This window comes from Eleginops maclovinus, chromosome 1 (assembly GCF_036324505.1).
Source record: "Eleginops maclovinus isolate JMC-PN-2008 ecotype Puerto Natales chromosome 1, JC_Emac_rtc_rv5, whole genome shotgun sequence".
In the NCBI taxonomy this organism is placed as follows: Eukaryota; Metazoa; Chordata; class Actinopteri; order Perciformes; family Eleginopidae; genus Eleginops; species Eleginops maclovinus.
Genome location: NC_086349.1, coordinates 13,493,685 through 13,508,726, shown reverse-complemented (window position 1 = coordinate 13,508,726; position 15,042 = coordinate 13,493,685). Strand labels below are relative to the sequence as shown.

Below are 15,042 nucleotides of genomic sequence, written 5' to 3'. Positions count from 1 at the left end.
ATTAGCACACAGCTAATCTTATTGATAATAAATATTTCAGCTCGAAAAAACTTTATTAAGTTATAGGTTACCATTTACAAAAGGTTAATTGGTTTAACGTAAGATTAATGGTTAATTCATAACTTAGGCTACTAATGCCATAAGGATCAGTTATAAATTAAGATTTTCAAGTCTATCTTAATAGGTAAATACATGCCATATTTATATTTAAAGCATAATTGGCTGCTGTTATTTTCCTTAAGGAAATTGTTCCTTCTGTACACAGGCTGCAAAGAAATCAAAATGTCAAGTCATGTGGGACCAAATCCACAGTGGGAATAGGTTTCAGCTCTGGGTCAGCCAAATTCAGTGGGTGTCCTCTCGTTCAATTAATAATTAAGGTCATTTGGACATAAAATATACTGTATATTATTTGTGTCAATCAGGGACATAAAGGCTTGATAAAGACATTGCAGCGTAATAATACTTTTTCCTGTACCTTTAAATGAAAAACTGACCATGGAAGCACAACAAGGAAATGTAGACTTAAAAAATACAACATTTGTTTTAAACATGTCGCAACCTTAATTTATAAGGAAGAGAGAAAAATGGCAAAAGGCAGCCTAAAATTGTTTCCCTATTGTATACATTTCAGTATGGAAAGAAAAGACGGCAATAGGTAACCCGCACTTCTTCATTATCCTTTCCACAAATGACCATTCAGAAATGTAACACCAACACAAATCTCTTACTGCTCCACCCTCCCAGTTATAACTAGTTTGTCATGAGGCTGTTGTTTCCAGTTGGAGAGAACAATGTGGATGAATCATTCAAAAACCACATCAGGAAGAACAAATCAATTATGCTGATTCATGTTATGAAGTAATTTCATGAACCCAATAATTCCCCTGAAGCATTGTTCCTCTTCCTGTCAGAGATGACTGGACTTGTCCGTGGGCCTAGAAACATTGCACTTTTTGTTTTACAAGCAAATATTTGTGTATTATTAGTACCTCATTTGTATCCATGATTGAACACCAGTCATCCAGAACAGAGTCACTTCCTCTGAGGCTCGTGAGAGTTTGTGAAGGCAGAAAATGAAAACAGGATTCAGTCTGAAAGAAAACTGTGACCTGTGACACATTGTCTTGATGTGTAAACTAATTCAAAAGTTACCGATTCAAGATTGTGCACACATTTGGTTTTCTCTATGATGCTCAAAGTCCTAAAAGTTGAGCTCTGAATTAAACTGCGAAAAAAATAGAGCATGAAATAGTCCAAGGGGGTAAAAACATTTATATAATATGACACTCCAGATCTGAGAATGTGAAGCAGGCATTACTGAAAATAACAGTAACACATTCTCAACAATGATCAGTATATGGAGGAAAATTATTAGAAAAAAGATTGATGTTCAGTCGCAGCATAAACACACTGCCATAGGTTTCAAGTACAGAGTGAAGGAGAGCATTGACTGGACGGTTAAGGCTGGATAAAATCAGAATAATCCCAAAAGGAGGAAAACATACATCCCTTAAAGAGAACCCAACTAAAAACACTTTAAATGTTTTTTCAGTCAAACCTTTGCCAGGTAGTAATCCCTCATTAAATGAAATCAAGAGTATTTGTACTTCAAAACATAACCAGCAAACTAGTCCCTTGTGTATCGTGATGTTGCCATCTTTAAAGCGCAACAGTGCTCGGCCCTTCTGCTTTCATTGCTTCTAAGGTAGATTGTTGTATGAACAGAATAGTTTCTTCAGCATTCGATCAACCACCAAATGATAAAGTTTTGTGATGCATTTTATTGATCCATTGGTCAAATAAGCATCCATGCGCTCATATTTTAAAAGGTGACTATCTTTTTTCCTACAAAGAAAAACATACAGTTACCGCTGTATATAATTATATATATATATATATATATATATATATATATTCAAATATGATACATTTCTCTGTAAATCAAACTTCAAAGCCAGCACATGGTATTTGTGAAACTAAAATCTCTTAATGATGTGCATGCTCATTACATTGCAAGAAACAGCACTATTGCCAGCATATTATCTGAAATACTTCGTTCATAAACTAAGAGAGTCAACCTGCGCAGTTATGAGTGTTGTTACACTGATAAAAATGAAACAAACAGAGTCATAAAATAACAAAACATAAAATAATTTAATTAACTTAAAACTAGTCCTCTAAAAAGATGACCTCTTTCACAGGTTTGGAGTTTTAATAAGTACCACAAAACTCCTTGAGTTATTTTGATGAACTCCTAACAAGCTTTCAATAAAATAATGTGTTTAGCTCTTTGGATAACAGTACAACCTGCTTCAGTTCCACCATAAAAGTCTCTGTAGCACCACATTAAACCCATGCATGTGCTGTGTTTTCAAAAGTCACTTTCCAAGCATATCATGGGCTTTGTGTGGCATCCTTTGTTTGGCAGGAAGATCCCAACCAAAAAGGATTTTCTTCATTTGGACTCTCCCAGCAGATGGACAATGAGTTCATAGGTGGAGAGGACGATGGCCGTGTTAGGGATTTGTCTGATGAGCTGTGGAATGAGTCCTCTATAAAAAGCTGCATAGCCTTCCTCCACCGCTATCAACCTCCCCGTCTGGAAGAAATATTTGTACTTGCTGCCTTCTTCACGCAGTCTTGTCCGAATGACCTCTGTAGATACAAACACAAGAAGGTATAAGTGACTGACTATAATAACCTGGCATTATGTTGTTGAGTTGCAAAAGACAAACATTGGATGTACGTGTTTACCATGAGGATAAGCTATGCAGGAAGCACAGCCCTTTGAAAAAGCAGCTGCCAACATCAGACTCAGGAAAACCGATGCTCCTTTCTCCTTCTCATTGTTCGGGGAGGTGTATTGGTTCTTGGCGATGTGTTTCTTCAGTGTCTCATAGATCAGGAAGCAGATCATGGTCTCCGAGATGCCGGCATAGGAGGCAGTCAGGCCTCGGTAGAAGCCCCGGATACCTTCTGTTTTGTAAACATAGCGGGAACACTGCAGTGCGTTCATCTTCTTCTCTCCTTTGGCTCTGAAAGTCAAACGGGTCAGGCTCATTAGTGCCATAATTACATTTAATGGGGTGTTTAACTGTTGATGATGTTGATGATGATCTTATCTTTTCTTTATGCTAATGCAAAAAAATAATGAATTGCTATCGCCAGAGCCTGAAAAGACCCACAACCTAAGGAGTGTCTACTTGATAAATAATGAATTAAAAACAAATTATTTCAGCTCTTTGAGAAAGCATGTTACATCCTAGTGGGGTTAAATGAGTGTAACCATAACTGAATTTAGTTGTCGTGATTCTATCTTTTCTCCCATCTCTAAGAAAGCTAACTATTTTGTGTTGCAGAACAGGTGTTCTTTACAGTGTGAACAGACTTGTGTGTCCCCACATGATACTACTGCCCTGCACTGTGTAAATATAGACTCTTCTCTTGCGCACAGGACAGTACGTCAGCACTGTTTATTTATGGAGCTGGGTCACACGCCTCAGTCTCACAAGCTGCATAAGCCAAGGACACTGCCATGAAGGTAGTCACGAGTCAAGGTTTCTAAAAAAGGTCACATTTTATAGAGTTCCTTCCCACACGCAGGGTACCCTAAAATAAGTCGGATGTTTTACACAGATCTAACACAGACCACTACAGCCCTGAGCCAACAGTGTAAGCACACACAGGACATGTGAAATTAAGAGGATACACACTTTTTCTCCAGCTGCATCCTCGTCTTGACCATCCAGATGGGGTTCATCAGGGAGTTAGTAACGAAAGCTGAAGACAGATGACAAAAGAAGCATCTTCATATGCTGAGCATTGTAACATAGGATTCATGTCATTCCTTTCAATGTAGCTAATAACAAAGTTGTAAGGTTAGAAGTACTGTTGTTGCAATCAGCAGTATTACATCTGCAAAAATACTGCAGTCTGATTTACTTGCCCCATATGACCCTATTCAAGCCAATGCTCATTTTATTGACTTGAAAATTGGTTCATGTTTGCATTTTTTAAATTTTATCCATAGGTGGGACAAAGCATTTAGACTTTAAATGATGCATTTTGAATTAGATTTTGGATATTGGATTGCAAAACATTTAACAGTCCTTTATGTGTATGTAACGAAGTCTAACTTGTAGCCTGCTCACCTGCAACACCAGCAGAGGACATGTGCACCAGTCCACTATTAGGGACGAACAGCCCATTGAACATGTCTTTAGATTTCGAGTATGCTGCAAAGTAAATGGCTCTGAAACACAGAGAACAAACTGGTGAGACCTCTACGCTGGAGCAGCTGTAAAGATTAACACATGGTGATTAAACAGGAGTGCACTTTCAATATGAGAATGTGGTTTTAGAACAGCTTGGATATTATCTGTTGATTGGATTTGTGTTGGCCTTTGACAGAGTGCATCCAGAGCAGTCTGTTTCCTGCTGCGTGCCCTGGCTTCTGGAAAAAACTGTCAGTGCACCAGAATGGGCTGAATAAGCACTGGGCAGCACCACAGATGCCCACAGCACTGCTCCAAATATGAGCTGCCCAAGTTGGCCAGTGGAGAAGAGGGACAGTGGAATCACTGGTCAAAGGATTGCACTTCAGCTACTCATTAACTATGGGGAACGTTCATGCAACCCATGACCTTTTTAACTTTGACAGAGTCTCAAAGTCTAAATCAACATTTTGTGGCAAATGTTTCAGGTCGTTCTACCATTATTATACTGTTGCTTTGGGGGAGAGGTTACTTCCAAGATTATTAACTATGAACAGGGCAAAGTACTGACTATTTCTTGACACTTAAAATAAAATGAAAGGTAAAAATGTAACTTCACATGGTATACGTATAAATGACCAAACTGCTTTTTGTTTTTATTGTCTTAAGCCAGTCAGTTATCATCCAACCATCATAATTTCCTTCTCTGTCTCCGACAGTAAAACCTCAAACATAGTTCCTTATTTGTTCCACATCTCACGTGTCGTTCAGGTCAGAAATCTCCAGTTATTTTTCATTATCGATAGATTTGTTATCAATTATTTCAGATTAAATGTTGTAACAACTATGTCATCTAAACATTTTTTGTAAACAATGCAAGATGATGCCTCTAAATGTGTTTTTAATGCAAAAGTGTAAGGAAATACACTTTAATGTAATAGTTATGATAGAATAGCAGCAACTCTATCCATATTATGTTTTTTGGTTGATTATCGACTTGTTGATTTGTTGCAGCTCTTCTTGTGTTTAGAAGTTTATCAAACACAAGTACCAGGGCCTCATGCTGACAGACGCTGTAACCACCCGACTAAACCGCTGACCCAAAAAACTCTTTAAAAGGCTAGAAGGGAACTCGGAAGCTGTTGCCCAGACAACAGCTTCCTGTTTATATGGGCATCATTTCTTCCAACCATTAAAGTAAAAAATATAAACATCGCCCCCTCCTTTTTGCTTTGTTTGGTAAGCAGTCGTGATATGTTACATGGGAAAGTCTCCTCCTCTTCCTCAAAAAAAATCCAAAACAGACCAACCCGCTGACTTTATCATATTATGGGAAAGGGTTTCCTATCAGTAGGCTCAACACAAGTATTACTATATGCAACAACAAAATATGTATGTTACTTTAAGCAAAAACAAATCTAAAAAGAAAAGTGTACAGAGCCATGGTCTGCACATTATCCATCAGCTTACTGAAGGTCATTTCAGACTTTCGCTGATACAGTATCTTTACATATGAAATGATAACTGTTTAACTGTGTATGTACAAACAATTGGCTTAAAAAGGATGATCATTTTTGTTTTCACTTCTGAAAGTAATTGTTAATTACATAAGAGGAGCTGTTTTGTTAGCTTATGTTTGGGTGGTTATAATGTGTTATACGTGTTGGACTTTTACGGACACCAAGATGAATAGCTAAAGCTCAAGCTAGGGGGATAAGGGGATCCTTACAAAGACAGACTTTTCTGAGAAACCTACAATGAGCTTCACTCTGTGGCCACCTTCACCTCTGCTTTGTTTATTGTTTTTGAATACAAGAACTTCCTTGTGTGTCCGTACACCAACAAGCAGGTAACATTGACAAAGAGATTGCCTCATAGTTTCAGGATTTTGTCTCACAAAAGAGCAACTGGTAAGGATGGTGGGGAGATGGGAGTGTATTGTAGTGCAAAAACTGAATTCACTGTACCTTGACGGGGCAACGCCAACAAGATTTGGCCCAAGACCACGGAACAGTGATCTCGGTCCCTCTTTTTCAAGAATTGATCTGAAACAAAAGTGAACAATCATCAAACACACTTTCACATTAAACAGAATATGTTCAACTGTGTCTTTTATAGCAAAAGTCAGCATTGGATTATCCCCACAGGCTCCATTAGGGGAATGAAAATGATAGCATCTGCAAGCATCACAACTTTACGTCAGTCCTGTTCACTTGAGCTGGTTTTGCAAAAGTTCAAACATGAAACCCGGTCTGCTGTCAGCATTGCTTGACTTCTCACGTACAACAAACCCCTATAGTTTTTTTAAAGCTCTTTGTAGGTAGTGAACTTGAACATCACCAGGTTGACTGGGGTCACCCACAGGGGGGAGGGTACAACTGTGTTTTGTGATGAGGTCTGTTTTGCAAAATTTCTCTACCAGTGTTTACACATTCCACCTCGTTTCTCACTGATACCCTACAGCTCTGGTCAAAAATCGAGTTTTAGAAAAACACAGTCGGGTCAGTGACGTGGCGCATTGATTTGCACTTCCAGGAGCAATAAATATTATATATTAATATAAAATAAGTTTAAAATTCTATATAAGCTTTAATCTCGTATTATTTGTCCTCCTCACTGTTCATAATTATGTGAAAAAATCAAAATTAGGTAACTTTTAGACTATTAAAGTGGTCAATTGTCATATGGTCAAACAGCATTCACTTAAACTTATTTAAGACAACTGCATTAAAAATGATTAAAAATGATCAAAGATTATCAACTTTTTAATTTGGCATATTTTTTCAAGTCTTAAGATAAGCATATTAAAGTATCAGTGAGATAGAGTTTCAAGAAATGTCATTAGTATCTAAAACAAATTGTTCCGCAAAGACACATTTTCCCTATGTCATATGGTCAAACAAAGTTTGGAAGCCATTTTGGACCTGCATATTAATGACTCAAGTCATGTGACATGGGATGTCATCACTCAGAGGACCCCTGAAGACCACCCAAGTTGAAGGTGAGTTTAAGATTTTGCTCCTGAATTTCAGTTATTTTCACCGTTTCCAGTGCGGTACCATGTGTCGCAGATTTGGGTGTCATATGGTCAAACGCCAAAAAAGGGAATAAATAGTTTAAATTTGGAAATATTATTGATTTACATGTGAAATATAAAGTATAAAAGCCAAGGTCAAGGATGAAGTTATAAGTAGGTGGCCAAGCAACTGCCTGTTATCAATGACAAAGCATGAAACTGTCATAAGGTCAAACAATAAATGTCATATGGACAAACGGTTTGACCTTATGACATGTTGTTGTACCATATGACACTGGGCATTTAACTGAATTATTTAGTTATTTCTTAATGGTTTTACTACATATATAGTTTGTACAACTAATATGAATTAATATTAATATATATAATATATTTCTGCCTATTTTTAACTTTTTTTCACATTTTTACAGATGCCTCTTTCTAGTAAGGAGAGGTATGCACGTTTCCGTGCAAAGCTAATGGCAGATCCTGCTGCTAGAGAGGAAAACCTAGCCAGGAGGAGGGAAAGGTATAACTGTGAGAGTGTATGATGTCAGGAATGCCAGTATTGGCCAGTTATGTCTAGGGTTGGGTACCGAAATCCGGTACCAATATGGCACCGGTTCCTATATGACCGGTACCTACCGGACCGAAACGCAACGTTAATTTCGGTGCTTCCTTTCGGTGCCTGAGCTGATTGAAGTACTGCCACTGGTGGCCTAAAACGGACGATACAGCCAACATAAGCATCACATCACTGAGCTAGTTAACGTTACACTACTGATGACTCCGTCCTGACAGTAGGTCACGATAGCCTAACGTTGTATGTATCTATGAATGAATATATATATCAATTAATGTACCTATGTATACCCGCAGGCAACGGCAGAGGAAACAAGCTGGAGAGGGTAATCATTACCATACCGTCAAAGAACTGACAACAGTTGCACATGCAAAGAAGAAGGAACAGTGGAGGCTCCATCAGAAAAAATGCAGAGAGAAAAAGAGGCAGGTGGAGGCATTGATGAATTTGACACCGGTGTCTGAAGACTCTTTTGTGGACGAACACCATGACCATCCTGAGCCATTCCAACACTTCTCACCACCTGGGCCATCCCAACACTCCACACCACCGGGGCCATCCCAACAATGTTCAACCCCTCATAAACCCCCAAAGAAGACCACCTCCAGCAGTCGAACAGGGCAACGTACAAAGAAACTGAGGGAGGAGATAGCACAGCTGAAAAGGGACCTTGTCAAAGAAAAGAGAAGAGCAGATAGATGTCGGAAGAAAGCGAACAGGTTGATGATAACAAAACGCAGAAAAGAAATAAAAAACAGATCAACAAAGATTTTCAGGAAGGGGCCAGCAAGAAGACGGAGTGTGGTGGAGTTCCTCACTAGGGATGAAAACAGCCGTCTCCTACCTGGAAAAAAGGACACGGTTTCAAAGGACAGGGTTAAGGAACAGCGTCGTGTGTTGTCGAAGTCGCTTAAAGAGCTCCACAAGGAGTACAATGCAGAGGTAGGAGAGGGATGTGTAGTGTCTTACCGGCAGTTTGTTCGTCTCCGTCCATTTTATGTAACTGAGCCAAAGGCTAATGACAGAAACACATGTGCTTGCTTAGATCATGAAAATGTTAGCCTCCTACTGGAGAAACTACACCAGAGTGGCCTTGTAGCCAGTAAAAGTACCACTGAAGCACTTGGCAACATTGTGTGCGATATGAAAAGCCGGGAGTGTATGCATAGGCTGTGTACGAAGTGCTGCTACACTGAGATGGAGCCACTCCTACCAGATGAATCCGGCCAGGTGTCGTGGAGTCAGTGGCAGAGGGAGAAGGTCTGCACTGATGGAAAAACCTATTCACATTTTGTGAAGAAAACTCTGACTGGGACGTGGGCGGATCTCGTGAAGAGTTTCAATGAAAAACTTGACAGATTGGCCAAGCATCAGTATACGTGGATTCATCAGGTGGAGAAATGCAGAGAAGTCAAGAACAGTCTAAAACACCATGAGGCTGTAGTCCACATGGACTTTTCAGAGAACTACGCCTGTAAGCTGAATGTTGAGGTCCAGCACTTCCACTGGGGGGGGAGTCGAAAACAGGCCACTGTCCATACATGCATGGCTTACACGGAAGAGGGGTCACAAGCTTATGCCACAATATCTGACTCCTTAAGACATGACGAGCGGGCAGTATGGGCACATTTGAAGCCTGTGCTGGATGACATCCAACGCAATCCAAGAATCACCACTGTGCACTTCATGAGTGATGGCCCACTAACGCAATATAGGAATAGGAAAAATTTCTATCTGATGTGCACCTTGCCTTTTATTCGTGGCATTAAGGAGATGACATGGAACTTTTCAGAGAAGGCACATGGAAAGGGGGCGCCAGATGGTGTTGGTGGCTCAATAAAAAGGATTGCCGATGCATTTGTGCTTCAAGGAGGTGATATCCAACACCCTGAAGAATTGTTTTCCTTTCTGGAAAAGTCAAATTCGAGTGTCAAGTTCCATTGGGTATCAGAGGCTGACATCGCCAGGGTGGATGAGGCAGTGCCAGATGTTTTGCCAGTAGTCAGAGGCACTTTGGGTATTCATCAGGTGACAACAAACACCCCAGGCAAGATCTCCTGCAGAGAACTGTCCTGTTTTTGCCATCGTATGGGACTTTCCTGTGAATGTGAATCACCCTCAGTCCTAAATTATAATACTGAAAAAGCTGCACCCTCTGCCACCATTCCGACCCAAGATGACGTGGTTGGAAAGATGGTTATAGTGTCTTATGACAAAAAGCCTTTTGTTGGGCAGGTACTGAAGGTCGTCGGAGAAGAAGTCGAGGTCTCCTGTATGCAGCAGTCTGGGACGAAGAATTGCTTTGTATGGCCCCAAATCCGAGATGTGGTGTTCTACTTCCAAACAGATGTCATTGCTGTCATCTCAGAACCAGAGCCATCAACCAGTCGAAGCTCAAGATTGTCACTTGAGGACTGGGAAAGATTCATATTGGTGTGAAAAGTTGAGCAATGACCAGCCCTTTGTGGTAGTTGTGTGTGTACGTGTCAGTGTGTGTGCGTGCATGTGAGTGCATGGGTGGGGGGCGGAGGATGTTTGTTTATATTAATGAAAGATAAAGTTACTGTTTCAACGATGTTACTGTAATGTTTTGTTAAACGTTTTTTTTGTAGCCAAGGGAAAATCACAAATCAGTTTGAGGAATCTATCGATATGAAACATGAGCTTTGATTGTATTGTTATATTGTGTTATTGTACATTTTATGATATTAGGTTGTTCATAACCTTTTGATGGCAGATATGAATGTAACTGTTCTTTTCTTTAACTGAGTAATGAATTTTTCACAATTTCTCAACTATTAATAAAAGGTTCACTTGTTCTTTGAAACTATTCTGAATTGACCTACATCAATTTAATACATTCAAAATGCAAAGAAACATTGACATTGCATGTCATACGGTCAAACAAAATATGTCATATGGTAAAACACTGAATTTTATAATAAATCAAATTAATAATTTGTTATTCTACATGGTTAATGAATGTAATGGAGGAGAGATAGTATGATATATAAATATATATAACCTTTGACCATTTTTGATGAATTTATAGCAAAAAAATAGAACAAATGTTAAAAGGTGAGACGCCGTAGTCATTAAAAAACTAAATATCTAGTATTTGTTGTGTAAGTGTTTATATTTTGAATTAGTTATAGAATACTAACATATCAACTATTACATTTTTGGTGTTTTTTAACTGTGACATGAATATCAAATTTTATTTATTTAAAAAAATAATAACGTTTCACCGTATGACATTTTCAAGGACTGTATACAATGAAACGCATTAAAATTCCATATATTGTTATTTTTAACAAAGGGCACTTATAAAAACTGAAAATATACATATAGATTTACACAAAAAAATCAATATTGGACTTCTCTTATCATTTTAATTTGTTTACTGTTTTGAAATTCTAAAACGTCACTGACCCAGTCATGCAGTTTCCCAAACTAAAGTTTCAATGACTGGAGAAGGGGTTTAAATGTATTTGTTTAACTCTGCAAATGCAAACACTTGTCTAACAGCTCTGCAATATATATTTTTGTCGGCTTAAGAACATTGTTGACAAGCCTGTATTCCTCAGTCCTCTGTGTGATATAACCCTGACCCAGCACCCTGTTAAAAACCTGTCCTTGTTCTTCTTGGCCCACTGGGGCTTATAGTTCTTAACTAACCAAAGCAGTTATACAAGGGCTGCTTTCATGGAAAACCAACACTTTTTAATGCAATATTAATCCTGGTAGAAAGAACATTTTGTTCCACCCAAAACAGCTGGTTAAAGACACTTAATACAGACATGATAAGGTGTTCTTAATCCTCACACGCACAGGACTTGAAGTCTAAACAGTAAAACTACGAAAGACTTACGAAAATTACAGTCTGTCCAAAGCATTTTTGCGGACTAACGCACAAGATTGTCACTAGACTATTCAAAATAATAATAGTTGTTTTTACAAATGTGTCACATCGACACCCCAGATATACTTTAACACTGAGGTCTCCACAGGTTAAAACTCAGCAGGACTTTACTACAATTAAATCACCAGATGACAATTATGACAGCACCTTAAGGATAGTCCTTATAAAACAACAATGTGCACCAGCTGTGGGGAGGGAACATATCGTTCCTTTGTTGCAGGTAGAATAATACCATAATGTCTAAGGAAATACCACATAGCAAGCTGAAATGCCGTTTGTCTAACAACAACAAAAACACTCTTACCGTAGGACCTGTAGCAGCCCGGGTGTAACAGTCCCTGGGCGAATAACCCCAGTGCCGCTAAGGGTGCCAAGCTGGACCTGAAAAACAGGTCTGAGAGCAAGGCCTGAGGACTGCAACCGTGTCTTCAACACCTCCAGGGGACAGGTCACGATGGCGCCCACCGTACCACTACATCTGCAAATAAAAAGCATAAAAACAGGAAAATTAGGATTAAAATCTAACAAAAAAGTAAGCAATATACCAAAAACAATGCATGTATGTATAGATTTCTCATTTGTGTTTTGACTGGAATAGTGCGTTTCCTCATAACACCGACTGGCCAAGTGCAATTATGGTTAAAGACCAGTCACCAGCTCTACGGGGAAAAAATTCAGAGTTAACCCAACACATTTGGTGCACAAGCTTATTTGCGTGACGAAAGACTGGTTTAGATTGAACTTTTTTTTCAGCATCTTTAAAAATCATTATTTTGGTTATTTACAGTTCACAACGGTACATCCAACCATGGCTATAAGCATGTCTGGAACAATTTAAGAAGTCTGGAAGGGATTAGACTAAGCCCTCTGTACTGTTTGTGTCTGAGGGACAGAGCCAATGGTAGCCAAGGTAAAAAAAATGATGCGGTTATAAATTAACTGATCATTAGTCACATATCCAACCCTGTCTGAGCGTTTTATCATTGGTTATAAAGAAAAAAGGTAAACTTTGTGTTACATGATTTTCCATAATGTTGCATAATTTGAAAAACAGATGTTGGCAGAAACTGTGTGTGGACATGACCCCTGACTGCACAGATAAACAATCTGGGGAAATTGTGAAGTGCTGTGACAATGACAAGCGTGCTTGTAAAATGTCATTATGTGCATTATGTCAAGCTAGCAATTTTGTAATCTAGCAAAAGCTATCATACAAGCTTGGCTGGTTTTCTGAGGTTACATTTTTGTCCTGTAGGATCAACATACTGCACATACTGGATACAGTTAAACTAAAAACAAACTGGTAAATATCCTCATTAACTTGTAATACATTTCCATCCTTTCGAACTTTTAACCATAGTTTACTGTGCACCGTAAAAGTTAAATATAACGTGAGCGGAAGTTATAACCTTAGGTTTATCATAACACTTCAAGGGTAAAATGGCGTCATTATTATCAAGCCAAACATGTTTTAATGTGACCTTTGAGTCATCTGAAAGCCACCAAGCTCAACTAAATAGCACAGCAAGTCTACATATCATAACTCGGGGTTCACATAGACATTTTGACCAGGTGGTGATGATATGTTGGCATCGCTAGCATGACTGTATGTACAGTATAGCTTTTCTGTTATGTAACATCAAAGGGCACCCGCATACAGACTGACCGGTCTTGTGACTGCGCCATGTCCAGTCAACTTTCAGCCCGGAGTTACACATAGTCAGGTTTTACATAGTGAATAACCAAGAACATAACGTTATTTGCATTACGAATGGGAAATCGTTACCATGCTAACGGTAGCTAGCAGGCGTTAGCGAACAGCTGTACTGCTGATCAAACGAAATAAGATGTTGCTGGGTGGTGCATTGTCACGGCAACAACGTTGACTAGATACTTCTTGTAAAATGTTAAAATCGAACACAAGCGTGGTCCAAAACGTGTATGTAACGTTGGGCATTTTCATTAGCATTAAGTCACCTGAAAGACACAGTGAAAGAAACAGATGATAGATTGGTCAGATCGTGCTAGGCTAACACGAGCTAGCTCCCATTAGCATGCTAGCCGGTGGGTTTTTAAACATGAAAACATATTAGACCAACGACTCATTTTTACATGATTTCGTACAGGGTTTTCAAAAGAAAATACATGGCTAAAAACACAAGGTCGGCGCTACCCCCTTCGTGTTTCATTAATCAGCGAGTTATTTATAACATTACTCCGGTTACTAGCAGTATGTGACTTACCCCCCGGCGAAGAGATTCAGTAGCGTGTCTTTCTGTGCCATCTTTTCCCTCTCACACAGCCACCATAGTCGAGTTAAATATCGTATTAAATAAGCGTTTGTATCAAAGGACGGTTTTATGATCCCGGTGTGCTGCGGTTTCACCTATCTCTCTGTACCGGCTCGGCGGACCTGTCAGCGGAGACAGCAGTGGCGGGTTGAACTGCTCCCGGTTTACGTCAGAGGAGGGCCGGACGGGGGTGTTGTCCGTGACGTAGGGACATGTGCTCAAAACCTTGTGGTCGTTTCAAAGATCTTGCACAATTATTACCTGCAAAAAGTTCGAATAAAAACAACAGGATAACAACAGGTTGCATAATTATTGAGTTGACTCACTGTTTCAAGTGTAAAATACCATGAAATGTCTGTGTAAAATACACACCTTCTGCATTATGAACAACACTATTCTAATATATATATATATATATATATATAGAATATGATATTTTTTTTTTTAAATAAGCATCATTACATTATCATTTGTGTATGTTTTTCTTTGCACGACTAGAATAGTTTACACATTTCAGAATACTTGACTTGTACATATACCTTTTATTGTATTGCTGGTAATTTATGCTATGTAATATAGATATATTTTTAACATACCAGTAACCTTATTAGTTGTGTCCTATGTCCTTGTTTCAGATGTTTATTTCTGTGTATACATTGAAAGCAATGTAAAATGATTCAAATTCCTTGCATGTTCATAAAAATTTACATCGGATCAGTTATCTTATGTTACCTCTTGCTGTTAGTAGTTACAGTATCAGCTTTACAGGCCATCAAACTGTTGGTTCTACCTGTAATAGGGTATTTCCTCTGATAAGAAAGGACATAGAGAAATAGAAATCTAGAAAAGCAACCTCATATTCTGAAGTAAGGGCAACAAAGACCTTGATTTCAATTGGAAATGAAATATGACTCCATGTCAGATGTCATAATGGACATGTGATGTTATGGTATGTTGTGTCCACCAATAAGTGGTGTGCAATAAAAGTTGGTATGCAACTCTTTAACCCTTAG

The 15,042-nt window shown here is 38.8% G+C and overlaps 2 protein-coding genes across 3 annotated transcripts; one reads left to right on the top strand and one right to left on the bottom strand.

Moving 5' to 3' along the window:
* Positions 1-1,257: 1,257 nt before the first annotated feature.
* On the bottom strand, positions 1,258-14,229 carry slc25a33 (solute carrier family 25 member 33). Its single transcript, XM_063881695.1, has 7 exons — positions 13,982-14,229; positions 12,043-12,216; positions 6,185-6,262; positions 4,155-4,255; positions 3,717-3,783; positions 2,758-3,038; positions 1,258-2,658 (listed from the first exon to the last, which is right to left on the bottom strand). Exons 1-7 carry the CDS (start codon positions 14,020-14,022, stop codon positions 2,459-2,461), a joined length of 942 nt encoding a protein of 313 aa, XP_063737765.1. The 5' UTR covers positions 14,023-14,229; the 3' UTR covers positions 1,258-2,458.
* LOC134863258 (uncharacterized) lies at positions 6,715-11,244 on the top strand. Of its 2 annotated transcripts, none has more exons than XM_063881682.1 (2): positions 6,715-7,218; positions 8,113-11,244. In XM_063881682.1, the coding sequence occupies exon 2, from the start codon at positions 8,258-8,260 to the stop codon at positions 10,253-10,255; it is 1,998 nt and encodes a 665-aa protein (XP_063737752.1). In that variant the 5' UTR covers positions 6,715-7,218; positions 8,113-8,257; the 3' UTR covers positions 10,256-11,244. The 2 variants fall into 2 exon arrangements, with proteins under 2 accessions (XP_063737752.1, XP_063737744.1); XM_063881674.1 differs by having other exon boundaries at positions 6,715-7,762.
* Positions 14,230-15,042: the final 813 nt, after the last annotated feature.

Bases quoted from the DNA above. Each gene is read 5' to 3' on its own strand.
- LOC134863258 (XM_063881674.1), top strand. From the start codon at position 7,665: ATGCCTCTTTCTAGTAAGGAGAGGTATGCACGTTTCCGTGCAAAGCTA. The intron at 7,763-8,112 runs GTATAACTGTGA...GTATACCCGCAG, and splicing joins CTAGCCAGGAGGAGGGAAAG to GCAACGGCAGAGGAAACAAG.
- slc25a33 (XM_063881695.1), bottom strand. From the start codon at position 14,022: ATGGCACAGAAAGACACGCTACTGAATCTCTTCGCCGGGGG. The intron at 12,217-13,981 runs GTAAGTCACATA...TTTTATTTGCAG, and splicing joins CTGAATCTCTTCGCCGGGGG to ATGTAGTGGTACGGTGGGCG. The intron at 4,256-6,184 runs GTACAGTGAATT...TCTGTGTTTCAG, and splicing joins GTTGGCGTTGCCCCGTCAAG to AGCCATTTACTTTGCAGCAT.